Source organism: Atractosteus spatula, chromosome 6 (assembly GCF_055471065.1).
Source record: "Atractosteus spatula isolate fAtrSpa1 chromosome 6, fAtrSpa1.hap1, whole genome shotgun sequence".
NCBI classification, from domain to species: domain Eukaryota; kingdom Metazoa; phylum Chordata; class Actinopteri; order Semionotiformes; family Lepisosteidae; genus Atractosteus; species Atractosteus spatula.
The window spans coordinates 47757237-47780575 of NC_142711.1; the positions used below are offsets into that span (position 1 = coordinate 47757237).

The 23339-nt window shown below is 38.0% G+C and overlaps 2 protein-coding genes across 2 annotated transcripts; one reads left to right on the top strand and one right to left on the bottom strand.

Annotated features, from left to right (window-relative positions):
- Positions 1-1316: 1316 nt before the first annotated feature.
- Positions 1317-5905, bottom strand: LOC148832979 (sperm microtubule associated protein 1-like). Its single transcript, XM_088918921.1, has 3 exons — positions 5601-5905; positions 5040-5142; positions 1317-3567 (listed from the first exon to the last, which is right to left on the bottom strand). Exons 1-3 carry the CDS (start codon positions 5841-5843, stop codon positions 3410-3412), a joined length of 504 nt encoding a protein of 167 aa, XP_088775047.1. The 5' UTR covers positions 5844-5905; the 3' UTR covers positions 1317-3409.
- A 5325-nt stretch (positions 5906-11230) lies between these two features.
- On the top strand, positions 11231-22630 carry LOC148832980 (uncharacterized). Its single transcript, XM_088919138.1, has 8 exons — positions 11231-11397; positions 13525-13642; positions 13921-14065; positions 15407-15520; positions 18160-18304; positions 18704-18852; positions 19806-19945; positions 20983-22630. The coding sequence occupies exons 2-8, from the start codon at positions 13537-13539 to the stop codon at positions 21135-21137; spliced, it is 954 nt and encodes a 317-aa protein (XP_088775264.1). The 5' UTR covers positions 11231-11397; positions 13525-13536; the 3' UTR covers positions 21138-22630.
- Positions 22631-23339: the final 709 nt, after the last annotated feature.

A 23339-nucleotide genomic window follows, 5' to 3' on the forward strand; every position in this document is an offset into this window, starting at 1 on the left:
AAGTTTGATGCATTTAAGAACTTTAAACCCCATTACTTGTCCTCATCAAAAATGGCAAAAACATGAAGGTATTCTGAATATAATTTGCAAACATAAATAGGGAAATTATTTTATTTTAAAAATCAAGTGTTCTTAGTAGAGATACTAATTCAGCAGGTGTCTCACTTAGACATACTGTAAAAATATCAAGCATGTGATCTTAAACTTAATAAACAGTAATAACAATGATATTAAAGGGTGTTTGGGGACACCACCTCAATCTAATAATTGCTGAATTAGATTGACCTTTTGTTTTTTTTAGCTCATAAACCTTTAGAGATTCCTAGGTACCTGAAAATGATTTTACTGCTGAAATCACCTAAAAAATTTCAAGTCAAATTTTAGTTCTGCTAAACAGAGTGCCAGAGAACATAAGGTTAAAAAATCCTCATCATTTAGACTTTTGGTTCAAACACATGGCAGTTAAGAGATTCAGAGTTGTCCTGTTTTATCTCTGCTCACAGGTATTTGAGTAATGGCAGTAGTAGCCAAGGCCCTAAAAAGAATATCTGCTGTACATTGGTCACATTAAGGCTGAATTACACACATACTGTATTTAGGCTTTTCCCTTTGGTTGTGAGATGCTGACAGTTTAAAGGCACGAACAAAGCCTGCTTGTTTTCAGCTCTCAGAAATGATGGCTGACCACCCCAGCTCTGTCCTCCTCATCTGAAGTCAGCTGTGTGGGTTGAAGAGCATGTTGTTTCCATTTTCATCTGGACTCTTCTGCCACCATACAACCACAAATGCAGCAGCCCTGCTCTTTTTCGATTTTTCTGTTTCTCACCCAGAAATCTTCCCTGACACTTGACACTAATTATAAGGTTCCCTAGAGACTATAGATTTATCCTGCACTGGATGACGGTTCTGTTTTGTGGGTAAATTTTAGAACGATTCTGTGTCTGAAGAGAAACACCCTGAACTTTGCTTTAATATGCCTTTATTGCAAAGCTTTGCATTACTATGTCTAATACCAGGTGACTTGAACCAATTAATTTTTTCTCTTGTTATACTTATAACTTATAATTCTGAGTTTGTGCCTTTGGCCACAGTCACTCTTTTTTTTACCCACTGGAATTATTTTTCCCAATAGAAAGAAAACAGGATGCTACAGTATCACTCTGAGAAGTCATGGAATGTAAAAAGAAATAAACTGATATCCAAATGGAACGAGTGTGGGACATTTTTCATTCATCACCTTATTTATTTGATATTAGTGTTAAAAGAAAGAGGCACTGTAAAAGTCTAATGTGAAGATAAAAGACTATTGCAAATGTGAGGATAAACACAAAGGATATTTTAATTTACAATTTACTGTATACTTCTTCCATCAATATAATATTTCAAGGGAAATATTGGCTACATTTCTTCACATTTTATATTAGCTTTCAATCCCACTGTCTGAAAACAATATCTTGACTTGGTTAATTACATCAGTAAATGGGAATTTGGAAGCTGAAGAAACTGTTTTCCAATTATATCACTTTGTGAGTCATTTAGAAGGAAGGTAATTAATAATCCTGGTGAATCAGTAACTGTTAAAGGTTGTTTGGCGGCTTCTAGTGGTAAGTCAGTTGCTACTGCAGTCCCTCCATAGACCAGGCCACCACAGTTTCTTCCCAATGGGGAGAGCATAACCCTGGTACAAGGCAAGAGACAGGCAGCTGGGAGACAGTTGTTCAATCTCAGGTGCTCAAGTTAGTGTGGGGGGTACAAATACACTTTCCCAAAAGGACCAGACAGTTGTCTGAAATTCCTTCTTGGAGACTGAGGGCAGGGCACAGTCTTGAACACATTCAAATTCCACCACCTAAATCCCCTCTATGGGATATTTAATGACCAAGTAGTCAGGTCATGAAAGTCTACAGAGGAGTCACCCCTCTCAGGAATTGAACCCAGGACCAAGCATTGTGAGGCATCAGCGCTATCAGACATGGAATTAATTAATTTATTGTGCTAGTGTTAGAAATAACAAGTTTAAATAAGGTCAAACAAAAAATAGAACAAAGATTAGCTACATTTTGTTCTCTATTTCATGTCATATTTGTACATTTCATCAGCATACCTGAACATCTGACAAATACTTTGTGGGAATTCTCATCTATTTCAGTGGCCTGCTACCCTGTTTATGGAAAGCCCCATTTTTGAAAGATTTATAAATGTCTGCTAAATGTCACATCTTCACTAATAAAGTTAATAAACCTATTGCTCTCCAAGACCACAGCCAGAGTACCATAACTACAAGCCCTGTCTCCCATTTCAACTTTATATACATGTTTAATTGAGGATATGGTTTTATGTACTAGGTTCACCTTGAGTTCTGAAAGTATTCACTATTGTTTCAGTTATCAAATGAAGGGATCCCAGTGAACACTTTGAAGTGGGACATGTAAATATCTCACATCTCCAGCACTGCAATGTTACCACTTAACCACATTCTGGAAGGTGTTTCTGGGGCCTGTTAACTTAGCCTTTGTCAATGCTCGTACCTTCTCTCGTAAACACCCTGACATTCCCACGCGTACTAGATTCCACACACGCTCATCCAGGAACTAATTATCCAACCACATCTCTCTCTTCAATATGTAAACACTCTTCACCGGCTTACCTACGCTCACTATTGAGAAGTCTTCCACAGCTCTCTCTTGTGCGCGCTACTATTCTCGACCTGACTGCTTTCACTACCCGACCTGGTTCTCCGACTTTTGACTTCACTCCTGCCTAACGACTTGGATTTGAAATATTGGATTTACTTTTGCTCGAACTCCCTCCCTCACGGCTTTGGACAGGAGTCCAACAGCTCACCACTTTCAGAAACCTTGACAGCCTTCAACAAAAGTTCTGCTAAGATGCAGATAAGCTGACTTACTTTAGCAGCCCCAGCAACTTAACGCTACATAACAAAAGACAGGACCAACACCCACAAACATACCAAAAAAAGGATAAAGCAGATCAATGTCTGCTACATATCAAAGGACAGAACCTAGAGCAGGACAGAGCAGGACAAGAAGTAATTACATACCAAAGAACAGGACAAGCACTCAGATTGCGAGAAAAACTTTTTTCTGACTCTATATAAGCGTTGGGAACCCCTTCAAGTGTGTCTGTTCTGTGGGGCAGACCCAGTGTGCGTTGCTGTCCTTATTGAGCTCAATAAAACTGAATCTGCACAAGACTGTGTCCTGCTCCTCTGATATAGAATTTCCCACAACACACTTCTCATTAAATCTTTACGGAAACATTCAGTAAATGTTTGGAGGTAACTTTTGAAGTGCTTATTTGAGAGTCCCTGTCTTTAAAGATCCACTTTGTTTGGAAAATAAGATAGTCTTGTCAACACAACTGTGTGTTTTGCCGATCAAGCATTTTACTAATGTAGAGGGTACAGGGTAGTCACACCAAAGGCTGATGGGAGTCTGCGGAGACTAGGCGTGTTTCTCCTGAATCCATAGAGGCCATTGTAACCGAACACAGGCCGGATAGCAGTCAGAAACTTGCCATGTCCTTCCACCTGTTCTGAAGAATAACCTGAAAGAAGATCACAGGATTTATTTTAAAATCAAGCATCATTCCTGTAGGTCTGTAATCTCCAGCAGCTGCTCTGAAAAGCCTATGTTTCATGTTTCATGGATGTCCTAAGTTAGTGGCTAAGGATAACAGTACCCTCGGCACAGCCTAATAATTGGTGACATTAATGTACTGAGAGCTTTGTTTAAATGAGAAGTGGAAATTCCTCTAATTTCTGGAACTGTTTCTGGAAGGATCCTCTTCTTGGGGTCATAAGCAGCAGTTAGCCACACACTTTAAATATTGAAGAAGTTCCTACATTTTATCACCCCATTTGAACACTAATAGTAGTTCATACAAATATTCAAAATTCCAGCTTTCTTAATGATTTTAGAATTGCAGTACAGTAGAAGTGAAATTCAAGTTAAGATTCAACTTGATTAAAAATCTGTCTTAATTATTTGCAATTAGACAAAACGGGACATCCCTGGAAAATTGGTGAATACTTTTGCAAGACACCGTGTATATTATATCAGGAAAACTAATTGAAGGTGCCAAGTAAGCGTTTCAAGGCATTTCATCACCCATTGTGAATTGACTTTCTGCTTTGCTCAAATGTGTTGCTAGGAGCCAGAAAGCCATGAAACAAACACAAAAGTACCGTATTTGACATTCTGCGCATACATAAATTACCACTATACTCACAAATACTAAAGTTCAAAGGTTAAAATTGTTACTTTCCTCAATATTCTAAAGAGGACATACATCTAGTAAGGAGATAGTAAAAAAAAAACATACAAGATAGTTAAAAATTTACTTTCTAAGCAAACGTTATGTGGAATCCAAAAGTAAATTGGAATGATAAAAATGTAAATTAATTTCCAATGCAGCAGGATACATTTGATTACTGTAGTATCCTATAGCTATGCAATATTTCACGGTATACAGTACAGTATCTACTGTATACGTCGGGGTATGATGTATTGCAAAATTCAACAAAATGCACTCCATGTCTTCTGGGCCAATTGGATATTTTCATAAGGATGGTGCTAACTCAAGAAGTGGTATATTTAAGGTACCTGAAACATGGGGTCACAGTTTACTGAAATTTAGCAGTTTTTAGCCTAAATACATTGTATCGACGGGATTTAGAATGAAACAAAATCGCGGAACTGATCACAATTAGGAGGCGAAATACACTCAAACCTGATGGTCGAGCTCGTTGACACTGCTGCAGCTTTTCCTTAAAATAATTCTAGTGCGATGCGCATCATTGCAAACCAGCAGCACAAAATGTTACAATGAAGCCACACTCAATGCAACCAAATTCACATTTTTAAAAAGTATTTTTATCGCTAAAAGCGCGTATTACTTTAAAACCGCGCAACTAAAAATACAGAGGAATATACATTTCCACTGTGACGCTTTAAAATTCTCAGGTTTGTCTAAAGCAAGTCCCTGGATTTGCTCAGTACACTGTACAGCCCTGTTACCTGCTCCGGCGGAGCTGTTTCTTCTCGATAGGTAAAGCGCCGCAGCGCTTTCTCTGGCGAAGCGATCAGCTAGAGGCCCGAGGACTGAAGTTCCGCCTCTTGCCTAAAACAGATCCAGAGACGAGATGTTTGGATTCCGCTTGTCTCTGAGGTTTAGATATGACACGATAATAATCAATTTTACTTTTATCCCGGCACTATACATATTTCTAGGCCTCCCTGATGTTCCAATATAATGATTAAAATATGTACAATGTGTTTGCCATTAATTTGCATACTCTTCAAATAATAATCAAGAAAATATAAAGGTTCTTTCACTGAAACTGAGTATACAATATAAATATTATATAAAAACATTTACCTGTACTAACATGTACCCATAACAATACGTCTGTTATTGTTATAACATTCCTAACAGAGCTAGGATAGACAACTCCGTACGTTAACATTATTTGTATTTGCATTACGTTACATTTGCAGTACATTACAAAAGTGCATAAACATTATTCATAATATGTCTCACGTAATGCAATTTCAAAACGAAATAATACACATCCTTACCTGGCCGGTTTGTTGGAGCAAAGGCGGAACGGGTTTTGTTCTGAAGTAGCCTTTCGCGTTTTTGTCGTCTTGGGCATTGTAAGGCGGAATAACCGAGCCCAGTCTGGGTAGAGATCTGTTGTAGTCCCGGGCAATGCTTTCAACGGCAACGCAGTCCAAAATGAAAAATTTCTCTCTGCCCCTAAATTCAGAGTCATTGCTTGTTGGCTCTAAATGACGAGCGTTTCTGCGTTTTGATAACATTTCGTGGATTCTTTGTGCAACTTTAAAAAAGTTCCGTGAAATGTGCCTGCGTGTGTTGTATTGATTTTACAAAAACGTGTTGAAAGGATTTCCTTCTCTGCACTTGATGTCCTCCAGTCAAAACAAAACTAGACATTTGCTACTAAGGAAACAGAGACAAACAAGCTTTTAAAAAGTCGAAATAGTGGGAGCGAAGACACCAGCTTTATGAGTTTAAATTCCCTGTCTTGTAAATGCTTAAAGTACGTGCGTATTTTTGCAATCAATATTATCATTTTTAAATCTGATTTTAAAAAGTGATGTCACGCCTTAGATTTATATTTTTAATCTTTATATTGCAATATCTGTAATAAATATAGACTACCTAATCGGCTGTACCTTACGAAACTATTGTCATAAAAGCGATCAATGAACCATACACATACAGTTGTAGTTACATTGCACGTCTCTTGAAGTTTTGTGAATACAGTGTCTTGCAAAAGTATTCACCCCCATCCTGTGATATTCCTTTTTGTTGCATTAAAATGATGTATGCACATTTTTTAAAGTGAATATTTTAATCAAAACTAAAATTCTCAAACTTTTATGTGTGAAAGAAGCTAAACGTCAGAAAATGTCAGAAACAAATTCTAAAACCAAAATGTATTGATTGCACAAGTATTCATCCCCTTTAGTATGGCAACTTAAACTAGTGCAAGTGCATAAAGTTAATCTAATACGTCTCCTAATTAATTGAAACGTTTGTTTGTCCAATTATAACGATTTGAATGATTTCAGAAAAAAATACACTTGCCTCCTTAAACTCTCTCAGTCTGGAAGTGACTTTCAAGCAACAACTCAACCATGAAGACTGTTAATGGGTGATAGAAGGTGTTTGAATTGAGGTAGTTGAATGGTCTTTTTAAATGTATTCTCCAGAAGCAAGCTCAAAGTTAGACAAGGATACCAAACTGTGTGTGCCTCATGTGAAACTGGAATTACTTTAAAATTTTTTATGCTGGATCAAATCTGCTTTTGTAGGTGGTAAGACACCTAAGAGTTTGTATTCATCAATAAACAATTACAATTCCAGGGTTGAATATAATTTCTGTTCTGCTGAAACTCTTATTTTCTGTGGTTCAGCAACTGCTTCACTTTTCCCTTATGTCCAGTTTAGCTTAGTCTGCTATTCACTTACATACTGTATGGTGATTCCCAGATTTGTTTGACTCACAATTTACCTTTAGGTTCAAACTGGGGAAGCAGAGGTCTCGTCCTCATGGCTGCTGCCAGCTGGTTTTCTGAGTCTCTTTAAATCTCCAGCTTCCTAAGAGCAAGAAAAGCGTCTGACTTGTTCAGTTCAGCAAATCATGAGGTCAATTAGGTAATGAAGGACTCAGGAGGAAAGAAACTGCCTCTTCGAGACTGGTGTTGTATATCTTGGTGTAGAGTATTTAGAGCATGATGCACAGTCAGGGGTATAGATTGTAACTGGCCAACCATCAGTACTAAGTCCCAAGTCTCCCAAGATGGCAAGACTTCTCCGGATCCACATACAAACTTTTGCTTGATTTGCTCGTTAATACCTAAGCTGTGTGTGGGCAGCTTGAGCACCCACAAGACAAAAACCTAATGACAACTTCCAGGCACGTGTTCTAATAAGCATTTTTCCACAAGGCACACATTTCTATACATTTTAGAATTGATGTCAAACATGTTTTCCCCATGCAAAACCTGTTACAAAACACTAACCTTTCAAAAGCCACGTAAAATGCTGCTTTGAATACTTGACCATTGGGTGTCATCCAAATAAAGACAATGATGTCTCCTACTTGAATAGCTTTTGGTTTATGACCTGATGACAAAAAAGACAACACATCAAGGAATTTACACTGCTAATAGCGGTTTGACAGACTACTGACTGGCTCTGATCTTGACTACCCATCTGAACTAATTAATACTAGGGATAGGTCTAATCAGAATCTGTGAAATCAGTCTCTTGTTTTATCTAAACATAATATATTGTAATGTGACCAGCATTGTACCCTAATGGGATCATGTTTTTTTAAATGTAACCTGTTTGAAATAATTACTCTGAGTTTTACTTTCAATAAGGTCAATGCTTTACATTAATTTTGAAATAATCAATTAAGATTTTCAATTGAAAGACGCTTTGCACATGTAGAAGTCAAAAGAGTTTCACGGGATCTATCAGCCCCCCATATCAGCAACTTGTGATCACATTAACAAGCCCATACATGTTCTTCTGTGTTCCTGGCCACAGGATGACTTTCTTCAGTGAACAGGGATGTTTCCACAAAAGAGCAGAGCTAGTTTATGTTCTGACATGTTGTGAAACCAGTGTGGTTTCCGGCTTTAATTGGGCTTTATATACAGTTACTCCATTCCCAGATTGTCCCAAAACTAGGAGCTGCCTCCTGTAAAAAAAAACAATGGAGAAAAATTCTATGGCATCAAAAGGTAGGTTTTTCTCATGAGTCCTACAGTATGTGAACACAAAACACCTTAAACTGACTAACAGTTTTGAGATTGTATTTCTTTTAAAACAAATGAGGATTTTCAAAAAAATAATGTGTCACTTTATTCAATCTTTTGTTGGCTAGTTTTGTCATTTTGTTGGACAACCTAAGACTGGCTATTTAATTATCAGTATGATGCAGACTCCATTATTATTAGCACCATACACATTAATGTAAGTCTAACATCCTCCAGAACAGGGTTTATGTTTGAACAGAATACATTAGCCTTTGAGCCATCATTAAATATATTGTATTGTAATGCTAACAGGTTGCACACGCATTTGCAAACTGTTTCATAATCTAATATTTTCAAATTCATTTTTTTTCTGAGAAACTGCTTTCTTTTCCTTCAAATGACCACAAGAGCCTCTTTGGGATTGCTGAACGACTCAGACCTATTGTTTCTGTTTGCCAGTGATCTGTTTTCTGAAGCTGCACTTCTGTTTTTCACATGCCCAGACAACAGTTTTACAAAGAGCTGCAGAGGCAGCACGCTAAACCTAGCTGAATAGAATTAAATTTGCAAGGGCAGCACAGCTGTGAAATTTCCATACCTACATCAGTTCATTTATTTCAGCTCTATTACATTTTTCTGAAATCAGCAGAGAATTATTTTTTAAATTATATTAATGCATTATTTCTAGGAACAAGCACCAAGTTTCTAGCTCTTGTTACTATAAAATGAATCGTACAGAAACTGCTACTGTAAATACTTTCAGCAGGTGTGTTCCCTAAAACTCCAGTGTCAGGTCTCTGAAGAAAATAGCATCACGCAGTACGCTGTCGGCATTTTGAAATAACATGCCTGTCATATTTGGGAAGTGAAAGCGCACTGTCGTGTTTTTTTTAAAAAACCTGTTTCTATACTCAGTGGTGTTTCGTGCTGGGCTCACAGTGGTAATTTGTGTCATTCATCTTACTCTGTGGTTTTCGGATTCTTTCAGAACAGGACAGTCTGCTGGAATGCGGTCTGGAACTGCAGAGAATTGGGGACATTTGCAACTTTGTGCATCAGCTTTCAAACTTCTTTTGCCAGAGAGAATGTGGGAGGCAGAGAAACAGAAAGCAAACTGCTGTTGTTTATCCAGTCAAGCCGGTTCTCGATAAAGAATCATCACCGGTAGACTTTGGAGAAGTTAACTTCCTGCCCGTCGAAGACCAGACATCCCAACAGGAGAGGGCGAGAACAGCAATTCAGAGGCTGTAGTTGCAGAAAGAACGTCTGGCCCTGTTTGACCATCCCCTGAGCCTGGGACACTTGACCAGAATTGAACACCTTGAGGAACACGTAATAATGGACCTTCCTTCTGTAATCATCAATCAATGAATAAATGAATCCGCACTACAATTATTTTCCAGAGGACATATTTATTTTTTCCAAGAAGACATTGAAGCACGTTCTGTTGATGTGAAACATAGTGTTGAGTTAGAATGATGCTGCATTACATTAATTCAATATTGTGGACTTTATGTTTTGCTTCTTACTATATGAATTTCTAATACTGAATGTACATTTCTATGTAATGAGTTATGTACATACTACTGTATGTACAGGCATTTAATCCAAAGGATTGTTTTTCTTTGTCTATATGTTTTCTAAGAATCAATTTATAAAGGCTTCTGTTTCAGAAAAATAGGATTTGTGTGCTATTTAAAATAATGCTGTTTGGGTAAGTTAAATGTAAGAATATTGTTTAGATGACAATGACTAGGACAAAAATGAAGACCACAGATTTTCTTCTGATCCATTGCTAAGTCATCCTTGATCCAATGGGTCCTGCAGTTTTTGCTATACAGTACCTGATTTCTCACTTATTACACATTAATTATTACACATTACACTTATTTTCACTTAGATTTTGCTTTGAGGCTTTATGCTGGTGGTGATCTGAATATCATCTTTAAATGTCTGATAAATTTAATCCTTTTCCATGCACATTATCGCATGACAATATGGAAAATGACAATGCTCAGGAACAATTTCTGAATGAAAAAAACAACAATGCCAAAACAAAATTGAACGTTACATCTCAAAGTAATAAGAAAGGGCTAGCATAAAAATACGTTTTTTGACAGTGTGATAAGGGACACATGTATTACCCACCTGAGGGATATTACAGTGCGTGGAATTTGTCTGTAGGAAATTGATTTACAAAATGGTGTTACTCGGGCGGGGTCATATAACTCAAGCCCTGATGTAGTTAATCATTGAAACGTGGTTCTCTGGATGAAGTTCAAAACCGAGGTGTTATATATGTCTCTTCAAGTCAATTGCATAAAGGTTCATAGACTGACAGACACTAGTTTAATACACATCAGCGTTTTTAATACACACCAGCGTTTTTAAACTAGGAGTCCCCACAGATTCTCACCTTGGAGAGTTTTCTTGAAAATGGGAAAAGGTGGGGAATCCTTGATACAGTATAACTGGAAATCCAAGAGAAAACTGTCTAAAACACCAGATTTAATACTAAATATTTTACGACTGTAGGCTTCACGTTCGTAGTCTTCCTATCATTTAGCTGATGTTGCAGTCTTTACTAAAGATACGAATAACAATGTGATAATGGTATCTCAAGCATACAGTATAATTTGTGTATACAGTATTTATGATCAGTCAGTGGATCTTATTCAGTACAATAATGGTGCGTGTTTCAAAAGCATTTTCCAAGAATGCAAAGCATGTTTTCTAACAATGCCTTTAAATGAAAAATCTCAGTAATTAACCCCCAAAATAAATTATTAATTCCCAATAGATTTCAAAGCTTTTAAATGTCTCGTGTTTTCATAATGCGTATGATAGTGACACGTGCGATACTAAAAGATTTGTGTAACACTGACAAGCGCCTCCCCATCCCCTTTTGTTATGTAAGGAAAAAAAACAGTTACACAACTCAGTGGAAGAATAAATACTGGTGCACTCAGCCTAATTGATGTATCTGGCGACAAAGAGACAAAGGAAAAAGCGACAAGGCAGAAAGTAATTGCATTTTCTTTATTTTTCCTCTTTGTCCATCTTCCGCTCACCACTCAGAGTAAGTAATGCTGGATTTACTTTTTTGGTTTCCTGGAGTAAAAAACAGATCGGTGTTTGGAGTGCGCATGTTACGCGTGGTTACAAGCAGGAAGTGTGGGTCACAAAAGTCAGAGAAGACTGATCTATTGTAAACTGTAGTATTAGTGTCAAACTCTGGTCCTGGCTACAGAGATTTATGGGCTATGTTACATTTAAAAGTAATTGCCTGGTGTTTGCTTTGAAATTATGCAGGGGATATGATAAAACACAGGGATTGTTTTTTCATTTTGAGTTTTACAGGCATGGTTAAACTGTATTGTATGCTGTCTACAATACGTAACTGACCGAACTGTTGTTAAGTAATTTTAGAATTCAGAATAATTTACAAAACGCACAGCGATCTTAAATTGCAATTTTTGCAATATTACAAGAGCGAAAGAGCGGCTCAGAGATTCGTGCAAACCGCTTTGTTTTGGTACACAAAAGGAGTCTTTATTTGCACTTACTGTAGGTTTGCATCTGAACCCGTTCCATCCCCCACCCCCATTCACAACACCAAAGGGGAAAATGCACGATCTGTGCACTAATACGCTTTTACTTTACTGACAGAAATTTAAGGTTACAAATTCAAGAACAAGAATAACATTGCAGCTATTCCGCCTTTTATAGGGCGAGAGAAGTGAGGAAGTGTGCTTATGTGTAAGAGAACAGGTGTGAGATCATGGAGAAGTCCTCAGCAGTTGTATTCACACTCTACCCACAGTAGCACTGCTGATAACAGTGGTGGTCAACCTTGGCACCTGGACTATGGTCCCACACTGTTCCAGGACTTTGACTCTTCCAGCATGTTACGCGCAGAATTCATCTTTAACTGCTTATTTAAGGCGGGTGCTCCAGATCACTTCAACACTCGACGACTAGCTGGAGCAAAGACTTGCAGCAGCGTACTGTATGCAGAAATTCTGATGTTACAGTTGACTACCCTCGGCCTGGGTCTGCAGTGTATAGGCCCCGACATGGTGTGGTTCTTCCCATGACAATGACATTATTTTTAGACAAATACCACCGCATTTCATTTTAGACAAATGCTATTGATCTGATACTGATAATGATACTGATAATGCAGAATTTGTATTATAGTACATATCCACTTTTATCTGTGTTCACATATCATGCATTGCAAGGTTGATCTAGTAATTCTTTCAGGTTAATAAGCTATAAATAATCAGGGGCTGCAGTGGGGCACCTGTGGAAAAACCCAGGCACTTTGCCAACTGCCTGGCTTTTTCACACGACTTGTGCCCAGGCGGTTGGAGAATTACAGTACTTACAGCCAGTTGGGAAGATCTCAAAGAAAGAAGTATAGTACGTTTTGAATCACAGATGCACATTTAAGTTACATAAATCGTCAGTCAATTACTACTGGCAAGCAGTGTTACCACACTGTTAGCTTGCTATCTGGGCAGCTCACGTGGGTTTCCTCTGGGTGCTCCCGGTTTCCACCCACAATCCGAACACATACTACTGGGTTAAATGGCTTCTGGGAAAACTGAACCCGGAGTGAGTGTGTGCTTGTTGGTATCTGTGTGTGAGTGCCCGGCCTATGGACTGGTGTCCCATCCAGGGCGTACCCTGCCTTGAGCCCATTGCTGGCCAGATTAGGGTTTGACTCCCCCGCGACCCTGTTCTGGATAAAGCAGTTAGAAAATGGATGGAAGCAATAACCTTGTCCCATTTGATTTATTTCCTTTGATATCCGCTCTGCTTACGTTGCGGCACATCCTTTGGTTCTTGAACTTTAAAATTGTAAGTAAGATAAGATCGCTTTATTAGCCATATACAATTTCTTGCATTAGGAATTTGTCTTTTCACATACCCCAGCTTGCTCTCCATGAGACACACAGACAGGGAGAGCAGCTTGGGGTCAGAGTGCAGGATCAGCCATTTATATGGCGCCCCTGGAGCAGTTGGGGGTAAGGGCCCTGCTCAGGGGCCCAACAGAGTAGGATTCCTCTGGCAGCTGCAGGATTTGAACCGGTAGCCTTCCAGCCACAGGCGCAGATCCTTAGCCACAGTGCCACCACTCCGCCCTGTGCTTGTGCTTTACTGTTAATATCGCTAAACATGTTATTTTTTTTCCCCCAAGGATTGCAAGAAGATGACTTTGGGCAAGCACAACCCCAGGCGCTTTGTGGCCATGCTTCTGTCGCTGGTCATCTTCATAGTCACTATTGCCATGAATGGCCTGGCAGGGGCAGGAAGTGGTAAGATGAGATTAACATACAAGGCAACTGCTCATGGTGGACAGCGGGAGAATGTTGCCCTCACAAGCTAAAGCATAAAAATAAAACATTTTTTATTATTTCTACCCAAGGAGAAATAATTTTGCTCGAGAAGGAAATGGCGCGTATGTCAGAAAGAAGCTGAAATGACAGGGTGGCCAAAGAGACTTCTCTCCTCCGTTACCCTGAGTTGTTGAGTGTTATCCTACCTTTACTGTGAAACAAATTATTTAGCTTGTGTCCAATTTCTGGTTTTGCAGGTCCTTTCTTGCTGAACACAGGGAATATATCGAACAAGTATGACACAGATATAACTCCTTCAGGATGGACTTTCTCCATCTGGGGGGTCATTTACGCCTGGCAAGCCAGTTGGCTCATCTATGTTTTCACTGGACTATGTAGGAGGTAACCAGAACCATCCACACTGAGCGTGTTACATGTTTCCTTGTATTGTCTCCTATGGAACACACCACTGTGTTACAGGAAAATACCATGGTTACTATTGCATGGGTTGTTGTGGAAAATATGTTGCCCATGTCATTTTTTATCCCAAATAATTCAATATATTTAAAGTAGTTCTTATGTTTGAAAAACAACTTTAACACTCAAACAACAGTCTTGAGATACAGGTCATTTTACTAAAAATTCCCATTAATATAATTCTACGATTACTTATGCCTAAAAATAACTTCCCCCATTAGGGTTACAATCAGTTTTCATCACATTAATTCCTGTCAATAGGATTTGTCAAGGGGTAATTTCAGTATACAAGAAAATTAATCACTGGTTAAGAAACCTTTTTTTTTTCATTTACATTTACATCTATTTAACCAATGGGGAGAAGCGTCCGGCTTGAAATGTTCCCGTAGTAATTTTCTGAAGAAAAACTTTCATATTCTATTAATAGCTGAATTTACAATAAAATGCACAGCTTGTTCATCTCACATACTTTTTCTTGAGAATATGTCTTCATTTGTTTTCCTTCCATCCTCACATTGCAGAGGAAGGACAGTACAGTACAGTTCTTTTCAAACCCACAATTTAAACATGATTGTAAAAATGCAAAGATGAACAAAATATTAGTTGGAGACATGCCTTCCTCCTTCCTTAGGAGGGCATTTCAAAAACAGTGACACTCCAACATTATAGTACTGTAGTAACACTCTGTGGTGCAATAAATTGATTGAGGTGGCGTTACAGGATCAAAAAAGTACACTATGCACCCATTTAAAAGAAATAAACCACAGTCTTAGACAGTGACACTGAAACATTATTAACATCTAACAAATCAGTATTGTTGATAAAATGTGTTTATAGAAGTTAAAATGCAAGAGAAGTATACAAAATGGCCCTATTAAATTGAAATTGTAGGCCATGGTTTAAAGGATTATTTCACAGCTAAGAAGATGTAAAACATCAACATTTTGAACAGGTTTCCATACTTTTTAAGTTTCTAAACATTGTGAATTAACATTGTATTTAGCCAATGGTACACAGAGAATTCAGAGTCATAGGAGATAAAATAGATTTCAATACCACAAATTACAGTATGAAAAGTAAGCATTATTACTGTAATATACTATTACCTGATGTTTTCTAAATGAAAAAATCAGAATTAGGGCTGGTATTTTTACGTTCTGTAACAGAATTAATCTGTGACTTAAGACAATGGCAAATTGAAAATTTTGAATGATTGGCTAAGCAGGGTAGTTGTGTTCTAACAATTCTAATTAACTCTTTCTTCAGAAATGCTTATGGCTGGATGTACTGTGATCCTGCAGTCTTGCCCTATGGATTCTATGTGTCATGGATCGTAAACATGAGTTTGAATATTGCCTGGCTCTTTCTGTGGGACAGGGAGTAAGTAATATAATACGCTACATGTTTTTAAAGGTGCCTTTGTTGAATGCAGTTACTGAAATGATAACTCACTATAAAAAGTGCAAAAGCTTACTCCTGTAAATGTGAAATTGCAGGCTGTACTGTACACAGTACAGGAACTGTTTTTGTTAATAGTGTGAAGTGACAATTTTACATTGACTATAAAGTGAGTTCAAGTAAAATGAGCAGAGAATACAAGCCCCAGCTAATACCACAGCCTTATCTTTCGGCCCAGGTGTGTGAAGCAGAAATAAGTTCTTTTTGTTCAGAGTTTATTGCTTTATATCCCTCTTTGTCACCCTTAATTTTGCACAGTAAGATTGTCTTCAAAAACAACAAACTGACCTCATGTTGGTAGTCAGTATTTCTCCCGAAATCAGTACTCAACCGCCAACTAAACCTCATCATTCACAGCAAACCTTTCATGACTTTTCCAGCTCCCAGTGAGACATCCATCCTTCTAACTTCTAGCTTTATCCAGTCCATCACAGGGCATACACAAACACAAACACACACACTCACACTGGGGCCAGTTTTCTCAGAAGCCAATTAACCTACCAGTATATCTCTGGACTGTGGGAGGAAACTGGAACATCTGGAGAAAGCCCACAGAAACACAGGGAGAACATACTGAACTGTATAAACTCCACGCAGATAGCTATAATACCAGGGACGTTTTTGCCCATGTTGATGTGAACTCTGCAGTTGTGTAGCACGTAGCTTTAATGACAGTACTTTTTGTGTAGGTGCCTATTGGTGCCTTAAAGGTCTTTGCTCCTTTGAGTTGCAACATTACTGCCAGGTTATTCTCTTTCTCTGAGCCACAACATTGCTGACTGAAACCAAATGATCTGGGTGTCTGTAACATGTGCGCCAATCTCCTTTGCAAACAGAAATGTGCTGGAAAGCATTTTTTACCACCCTTGCGCTGTCAGACTCTTTCGTCATTCCGTGCACAGGAGGTGGTACGATGTGCACAAACGGATTCTAGCACATTCTACAGGCACATCTCAGGATCTCTGAATGTCATACTCAGACAGGGTTTATTAGTGTTGCTTAATGAATAATGAGGGGAGAAAATACAGTGGTGTGAAAAAGTGTTTGCCCCCTTCCTGATTTCTTTTTTTTTTTGCATGTTTGTCACACTGAAATGTTTCAGATCATCAAACAAATTGAAACATTAGACAAAGATAACACAAGTAAACACAAAATGCAGTTTTTAAATGAAGGTTTTTATTATTAAGGGGAAAAAAAATCCAAACCTACATGGCCCTGTGTGAAAAAGTGATTGCCCCCCCTGTTAAAACATAAATCAACTGTGGTTTATCACATCTTTGGAAAGCTGAGTTCAATTTCTCTAGCCACACCCAGGCCTGATTACTGCCACACCTGTTCTCAATCAAGAAATCACTTAAATAGGAACTGCCTGACAAAGTGAAGTAGACCAAAAGATCCTCAAAAGCTAGACATCATGCTGCGATCCAAACAAATTCAGGAACAAATGAGAAACAGAGTAATTGAGATTTATCAGTCTGGAAAAGGTTATAAAGCCATTTCTAAAGCTTTGGGACTCCAGCGAACCACAGTGAGAGCCATTATCCACAAATGGCGAAAACATGGAACAGTGGTGAACCTTCCCAGGAGTGGCCGGCCGACCAAAATTACCCCAAGAGCGCAGCGACGACTCATCCAAGAGGTCACAAAAAACCCCACAACAACATCCAAAGAACTGCAGGCTTCACTTGCCTCAGTTAAGGTCAGTGTTCATGACTCCACCATAAGAAAGAGACTGGGCAAAAATGGCCTGCATGGCAGAGTTCCAAGATGAAAACCACTATTGAGCAAAAAGAACATAAAGGCATGTCTCAGTTTTGCCAGAAAACATCTTGATGATCCCCAAGACTTTTGGGAAAATACTCTGTGGACTGACGAGACAAAAGTTGAACTTTTTGGAAGGTGTGTGTCCCATTACATCTGGCATAAAAGTAACACAGCATTTCAGAAAAGGAACATCATACCAACAGTAAAATATGGTGGTGGTAGTGTGATGGTCTGGGGCTTTTTTGCTGCTTCAGGACCTGGAAGACTTGCTGTGGTAAATGGAACCATGAATTCTGCGGTTAAGGCTCGAAAACCCTCCAATGTGGCTGAATTACAACAATTCTGCAAAGATGAGTGGGCCAAAATTGCTCCACAGCGCTGTAAAAGACTCATTGCCAGTTATCGCAAACGCTTGATTGCAGTTGTTGCTGCTAACGGTGGCCCAACCAGTTATTAGGTTTAGGGGGCAATCACTTTTTCACACAGGGCCATGTAGGTTTGGATTTTTTTTCCCCTTAATAATAAAAACCTTCATTTAAAAACTGCATTTTGTGTTTACTTGTGTTATCTTTGTCTAATATTTCAATTTGTTTGATGATCTGAAACATTTCAGTGTGACAAACATGCAAAAAAATAAGAAATCAGGAAGGGGGCAAACACTTTTTCACACCACTGTATGTCACTGAAGTTTCAATATACAGTATTTTACCTACATTTAATATTTCTTTTTAAAGACTGAAATACAATTTACAGCTAGAAAGAACTTATTTTCCTCTGTGTCTTTCTTTTTCTCATAGGCATATGATACCTGCACTTATTTTCCTGGCACTGATCGCTTTCACTAACTATCTCGTTCTCTTCTTCTGCTGCCATGGGCTAAATTTGTATGGTGCCTGGCTGAACACATATCACAGAGCTGATCTCTGGCTCATAAGGGTCCTGGTACTGTTAATTTTATTTCTCATTTTCTTGTTAGATCAAGGCATCTCCTAAAACACTTTTAAGAATGATGGTCTTGAGAAGTTACTGAAAAAAAGTGATCAACTACAAATTAATAGCCTGACAGTGGCTAAAAAATGTTGATAAACATTATTAAGTGCATATATTTTCATATTAGTTTTTGTTTTACTATACACACCTATCATCAGGGAAATAGGCACTAAAGCATGACATATAATAAAGTATATGTGTGATCAAATAAATTAGGTAAAAATTGAAAAGCGGATTTTAATTATGTTGTATTCCCTGAAAGTGGATTAAAGTTACTGGATATGTTGTATGTGTATGGTCATTGTAAATTGTATGCTGACCCTTAATGATATACATGTGTGTCTTTTGCAGGTTCAAAATGGAGTGGCTTTGTATGCAACCTGGACAACAATCGCCACACTTTTGAACTTTACTGTTGTTTTAATGTACAACGGAGGAGTGTCCCGAGACATTGCTGGCACTGTATCTCTTTCGTTGCTCTTAATTGAGTTAGTTGTGTGGTAAGTGCTCATTTCTGACTTCTGAATTTGTTTTTCATGTATCGGGAAATTTGTAGAATCCCACCTTCTTATAAAATACAAAAATTCATAGTGGAAGAATTTATCCTTCCTTTTGAGCTACAGTTTCCTTTTTACAAGAAAACATCGGTTTATTTAGAATTATTACTTTTTGATTTGCAAATGTCTTTGAGGATTTTGAATACTTGCATCAGGTCCCATCAGAGTCTTCTCTGTTCAAGATAGGCACTACCTGAAATGTCTACCTTCTGCAATTTTGGTACTAATCTTAAATGAGGAATAATATCAGAATATAATTATAAGAAAACCTTAATAAATCATATTTTCTGTTTCTATCTATTATTCTATCCATTACTGCTCTTGATAGTTTGAAAGATGTTTGTTAAGCAAGATATACCCTTCTAAATTCATGCTGTCCCTTACTTGAAGCAGTTTTGATGGGGAAACTTTGACAGGTTCTGTCATCATTCTGTATAACTGAATTTTATACCTGAAGTCATATCTTCTCCAAGCTGTAAAATATAGTTCTCTCTGTTCCCTGGGTTTATAACATCATTTCTGTAAATCCAGATATGATTCTCTTTCAGTGTAACAGGGCCTTTTTGCGGTTCCATCATCAAAATAAAGATATAATTGCATAAAGTGTATTATTTTGTTTTAACATCATTGAGCTTGGTATAAACTCAGTACTTTTCTATAGTATATACAAGACTTTTGTTAGCTTTTTGTCTGTCAGACAAGAAAATTAAATATTTGATGTAATTAGTAAAAGCAGTACATACCATTTGGAACTCAAGGCAAATTCATGTGGCATGTTTAATGTACAAGCTCAGAAAAAATAGCCTACCTACTCAGTGCAAGATGAGAGCATCGCGTTACATGTAGTGTGTCTCAAAAAGGACTGTTCTATTTCTCTTTTTCCTCTTTCGCAACAGGTTTGCTTTGGAAAACTTTGTTCTGGAAAAGCATGTGCGCTACATCCTTACTGTGTACCCTGTCGTGATTGTGGCTTTGTCAGGAAATATGACTAAGAATTTCAACGCACAATCACCAAGTTCAAATGGAATTTTCATTGGTGAGTACAGAACAAAGTGAAACAAGAAGTGCCATCCAAAAATTGTTTGTGTGTTACAGTACTTGAGAGAGACGTATACATACTTGTCTGTAAAATGTATTGCAGTTATCTTGCACTTACACTGAACATAAAGCCCTGTGAGAATGTGAGAGGTATTTTCAAGTCAGCTCTAAGAAAAAGTCCTAATGCGGTAAATCTACTTCCTGGGACTCCCTTGTACAGATTCTAGTAATTGTGCTAGTAATGGGCTTCAGATGCACAGGTGGTATTGATATTGTTGTCAGATAATTTGTAAGTTTATTGCTGTCCTACAATAGATCAAGAGTGGCATCACAAATATTTTTATTGAACTGCTTCTGTTGTTTCTTCCCAAGTTAAAATGGTCGTCTTTGAAAGCTAGAGCTTTTTCTTTCATTAGCATGGGTATAGTATATCACAGAGTAATCAGAAGTGGTTTCATTCATTTTTCATCTTATAGTTCACAAACCAAAATATATGCAGTATACAGTAACTTCCTTATCTGATCTTCTAAAGCTGGAAAATGTGGGACTAGTCCAAAGCTAGTATGTCAAGCAATCACCAGTTGGCTGATTTAAACTGGCAGCTTAAAAAAGTAGAGGAGGAGTGAAGGTAGCATTCAAGGGAAAAAATGTGCATTCTTTATTATCCATGTGAATAAATCTTGTTCTGATAGAGAAATGCTATTAAAGGTCAATGTTTCACCTGATTAAGTGTCAACCACAATCAACAAATACGGTACAGAAAACCTGCTAGCTATGTAAACAAAAATGTCCAAGCAAGAGATGACAAAAGAAAAAACAATGGCTTTAAAAGTCAAAAACATCTCCAGTAGGAATTACTTAACGTGCCGCTGAATTTAATTCCTCACATTGCTTGTAACAATTAATTATTTATTGTTTTCGTTCCTTGATCTTCAGTGAATCACATCATTTTAGGTTTAGAGTTTTTGAAACCTTAATTCTTAGGGTGTGAAAGGAACCATTTCCCCATAACACTGGTTTTCTCTTTGTTTTCAGCTGTTCTGCTTGGAATTGCGTGTGTGACTTTCACTGTGCGAGTCGTGCTTGTGATCTGGCGTCATCTGAGACATCCTTTGTACCAGGATGCAGACCCTTCTACACAGTTATCGCCAATGAAAGTTGCAGAAAAACAGAAAAAAATATTCATCTAGAAGAAGAGAAAGTGTTTTACTCAAACTGTGTGATGTCTGGGAGCTTTTTTTAATGAAACCATTCTTGGACACTTTTTTCCCTTAAGTGCCAAGACATCGAATTTTGACATTAACACCAGTTCATTAATGGTTTTAAAACTCAGTAGACAGTCATTTTACTCTAGAACATTCATCACTTCAGTCCTTGAAAAGGGTGCTTTTAAAATTATGGGAAAGTTTTAAAGTTTTACATACAGTACAGTTACCACAGACCTGACAGAGATTCCACTAAAAACACAAAGCCTTCTTGTTCCGGATACTATATCAGTAGTTCGGTTAGATCCTAATGAATGACCTAGAGGGATTAATTTGGTAGAGGGTATAGAGGCTTCCTGAAACCCCCCTCAGTATTGTCAGGAATGAGCTAGGGAGCTGCTGCAAGAGTTAATCCATAGCACCGCAAGTGTGCAAGCACCCTGGAGACCACAGGGGTCACTCTGTTCCCGAGAGAAGTACCCTGGCTGAGTAATCTAACCATACCATCAGCTGCAATCAGCCAAGTGTGCTCGGCTGCTCTGGGAATCCCCTTCACAGTTGGCTAGTAAGGTGACCCAGGCTCGAACCTGGGACTCCTGGATCATAGATTGACTCCCTCACAGGAACTCATTCTTTATATTTTAATCTAGAAATATATATTCGGATATTTTTAACACTAATGCCTAGAGCTATACATTAAATGCATTTACAACGGAATGTATTTCATGGAAAAAAAAAAGACTACACTCCTGCACTTTTCTGTGGTGAGCTTGTTTTCTGAAGTTCTAAGTGATACCATGAGGGATACTTGAGTTTTGTTATTATTAACTCCTTCTTAAATACACTAATTAACATTGAACACATGCTTCACCTAATATCTGCAATCAGTCTGAAGTCATACTGTTGCTTGAGTTTTTAAAATATTGACAATGAAGATGACTTAGCTTTCATGGAAAAAAAGAGGTGAAATCAAAAGTCTTTAACTCAGGAGGACAAGAGACAGCTGTGAATTGGAAATTTTGAAGTATTGAGACCATTTCAGTATTTTCACCCTGGGAGAGAGAACAGATATGTGGAATATAGTACTTGCCTTTTTTACAGATGAAACAATTGCCTTTGCACTGTTATTTTGTATGTGCATTTTTTTCATTACGCTGGCTTAATATAATGTCTACTACTGAGCTAAATGTTTCTTAACAACTGTTGCAAGTATTCTACAAATTACTCTTTTACCACTGAAGATGTAACGTTAAGCTGTTTTTAACAATTGTTCAGAAGCTGTTTTTAGATTTTGGAGATTCTGTACAGCACTGACAGTCTAATAATTATTCATTTCATTCATTCTGAAGATCACACACCCTGAGCCTGACTTTAAAGCATAGGATCAACTACATTTTTATTAATAATATTAATCATTTTGGCAATTTTTTGTAAAACTACTTTGTACAGAAATATTAAAAATACAATACTTTAATCAATATACATATTGTGTGGTAATTTTTGTGTGATTACTGTTAACCAGTCTCCCACAATAGAACAATTTTGTTCTCTTAACACATCACAATGACATTGATTGTTAGACATTTCACACAATTGTAGTCTTTGTCTTTATCATTTTGTATTTCTTGCAGTGGTAGAAGCTTTCCTTAAAAACTTCACTAAGATGTCATTTAGTAAAAGGAGGAAGGACAAAAACATTACCTTTTGCTGTTCATGCAGAACACCACAAATGAAAATGAAGTTTATCAGAAATACTGCAATTCACAGAGAATCCAGAGAATCTTCAGGGGAGAAGTGGGGACAGAGGGAACTGATGGCACCCATCCCCCCAGTGCAAGCAGAGTGGCAGGGCATAGGCAGGGACCATTGACTGGACCTCAGTCCTTGGCACCCTTGGGAATGGTGTTGATGGTGTGAAAATGACCCTCACCGCGGGATGGAGAGCTCTATGAAAGACACGGATTGGTGCTGCAACTGTGATGACTTTGGGCTCCACTGCCCCAATCCTATGAACCTGGATATGCGCACCTTCCTCCTTAGAGAATTACATGTAGCAGGGCGGCAGTGGTGGTGTCAAAAGTCTCCAGCCCAGGAAAGAGGAGGAGGAAGTTTCAGAAGTCCAAGACTAGGGTCCAGTTGCCAGTTAACACAGAAAGCAAGGAAGGAACACAATTCCAATCCCAGAGT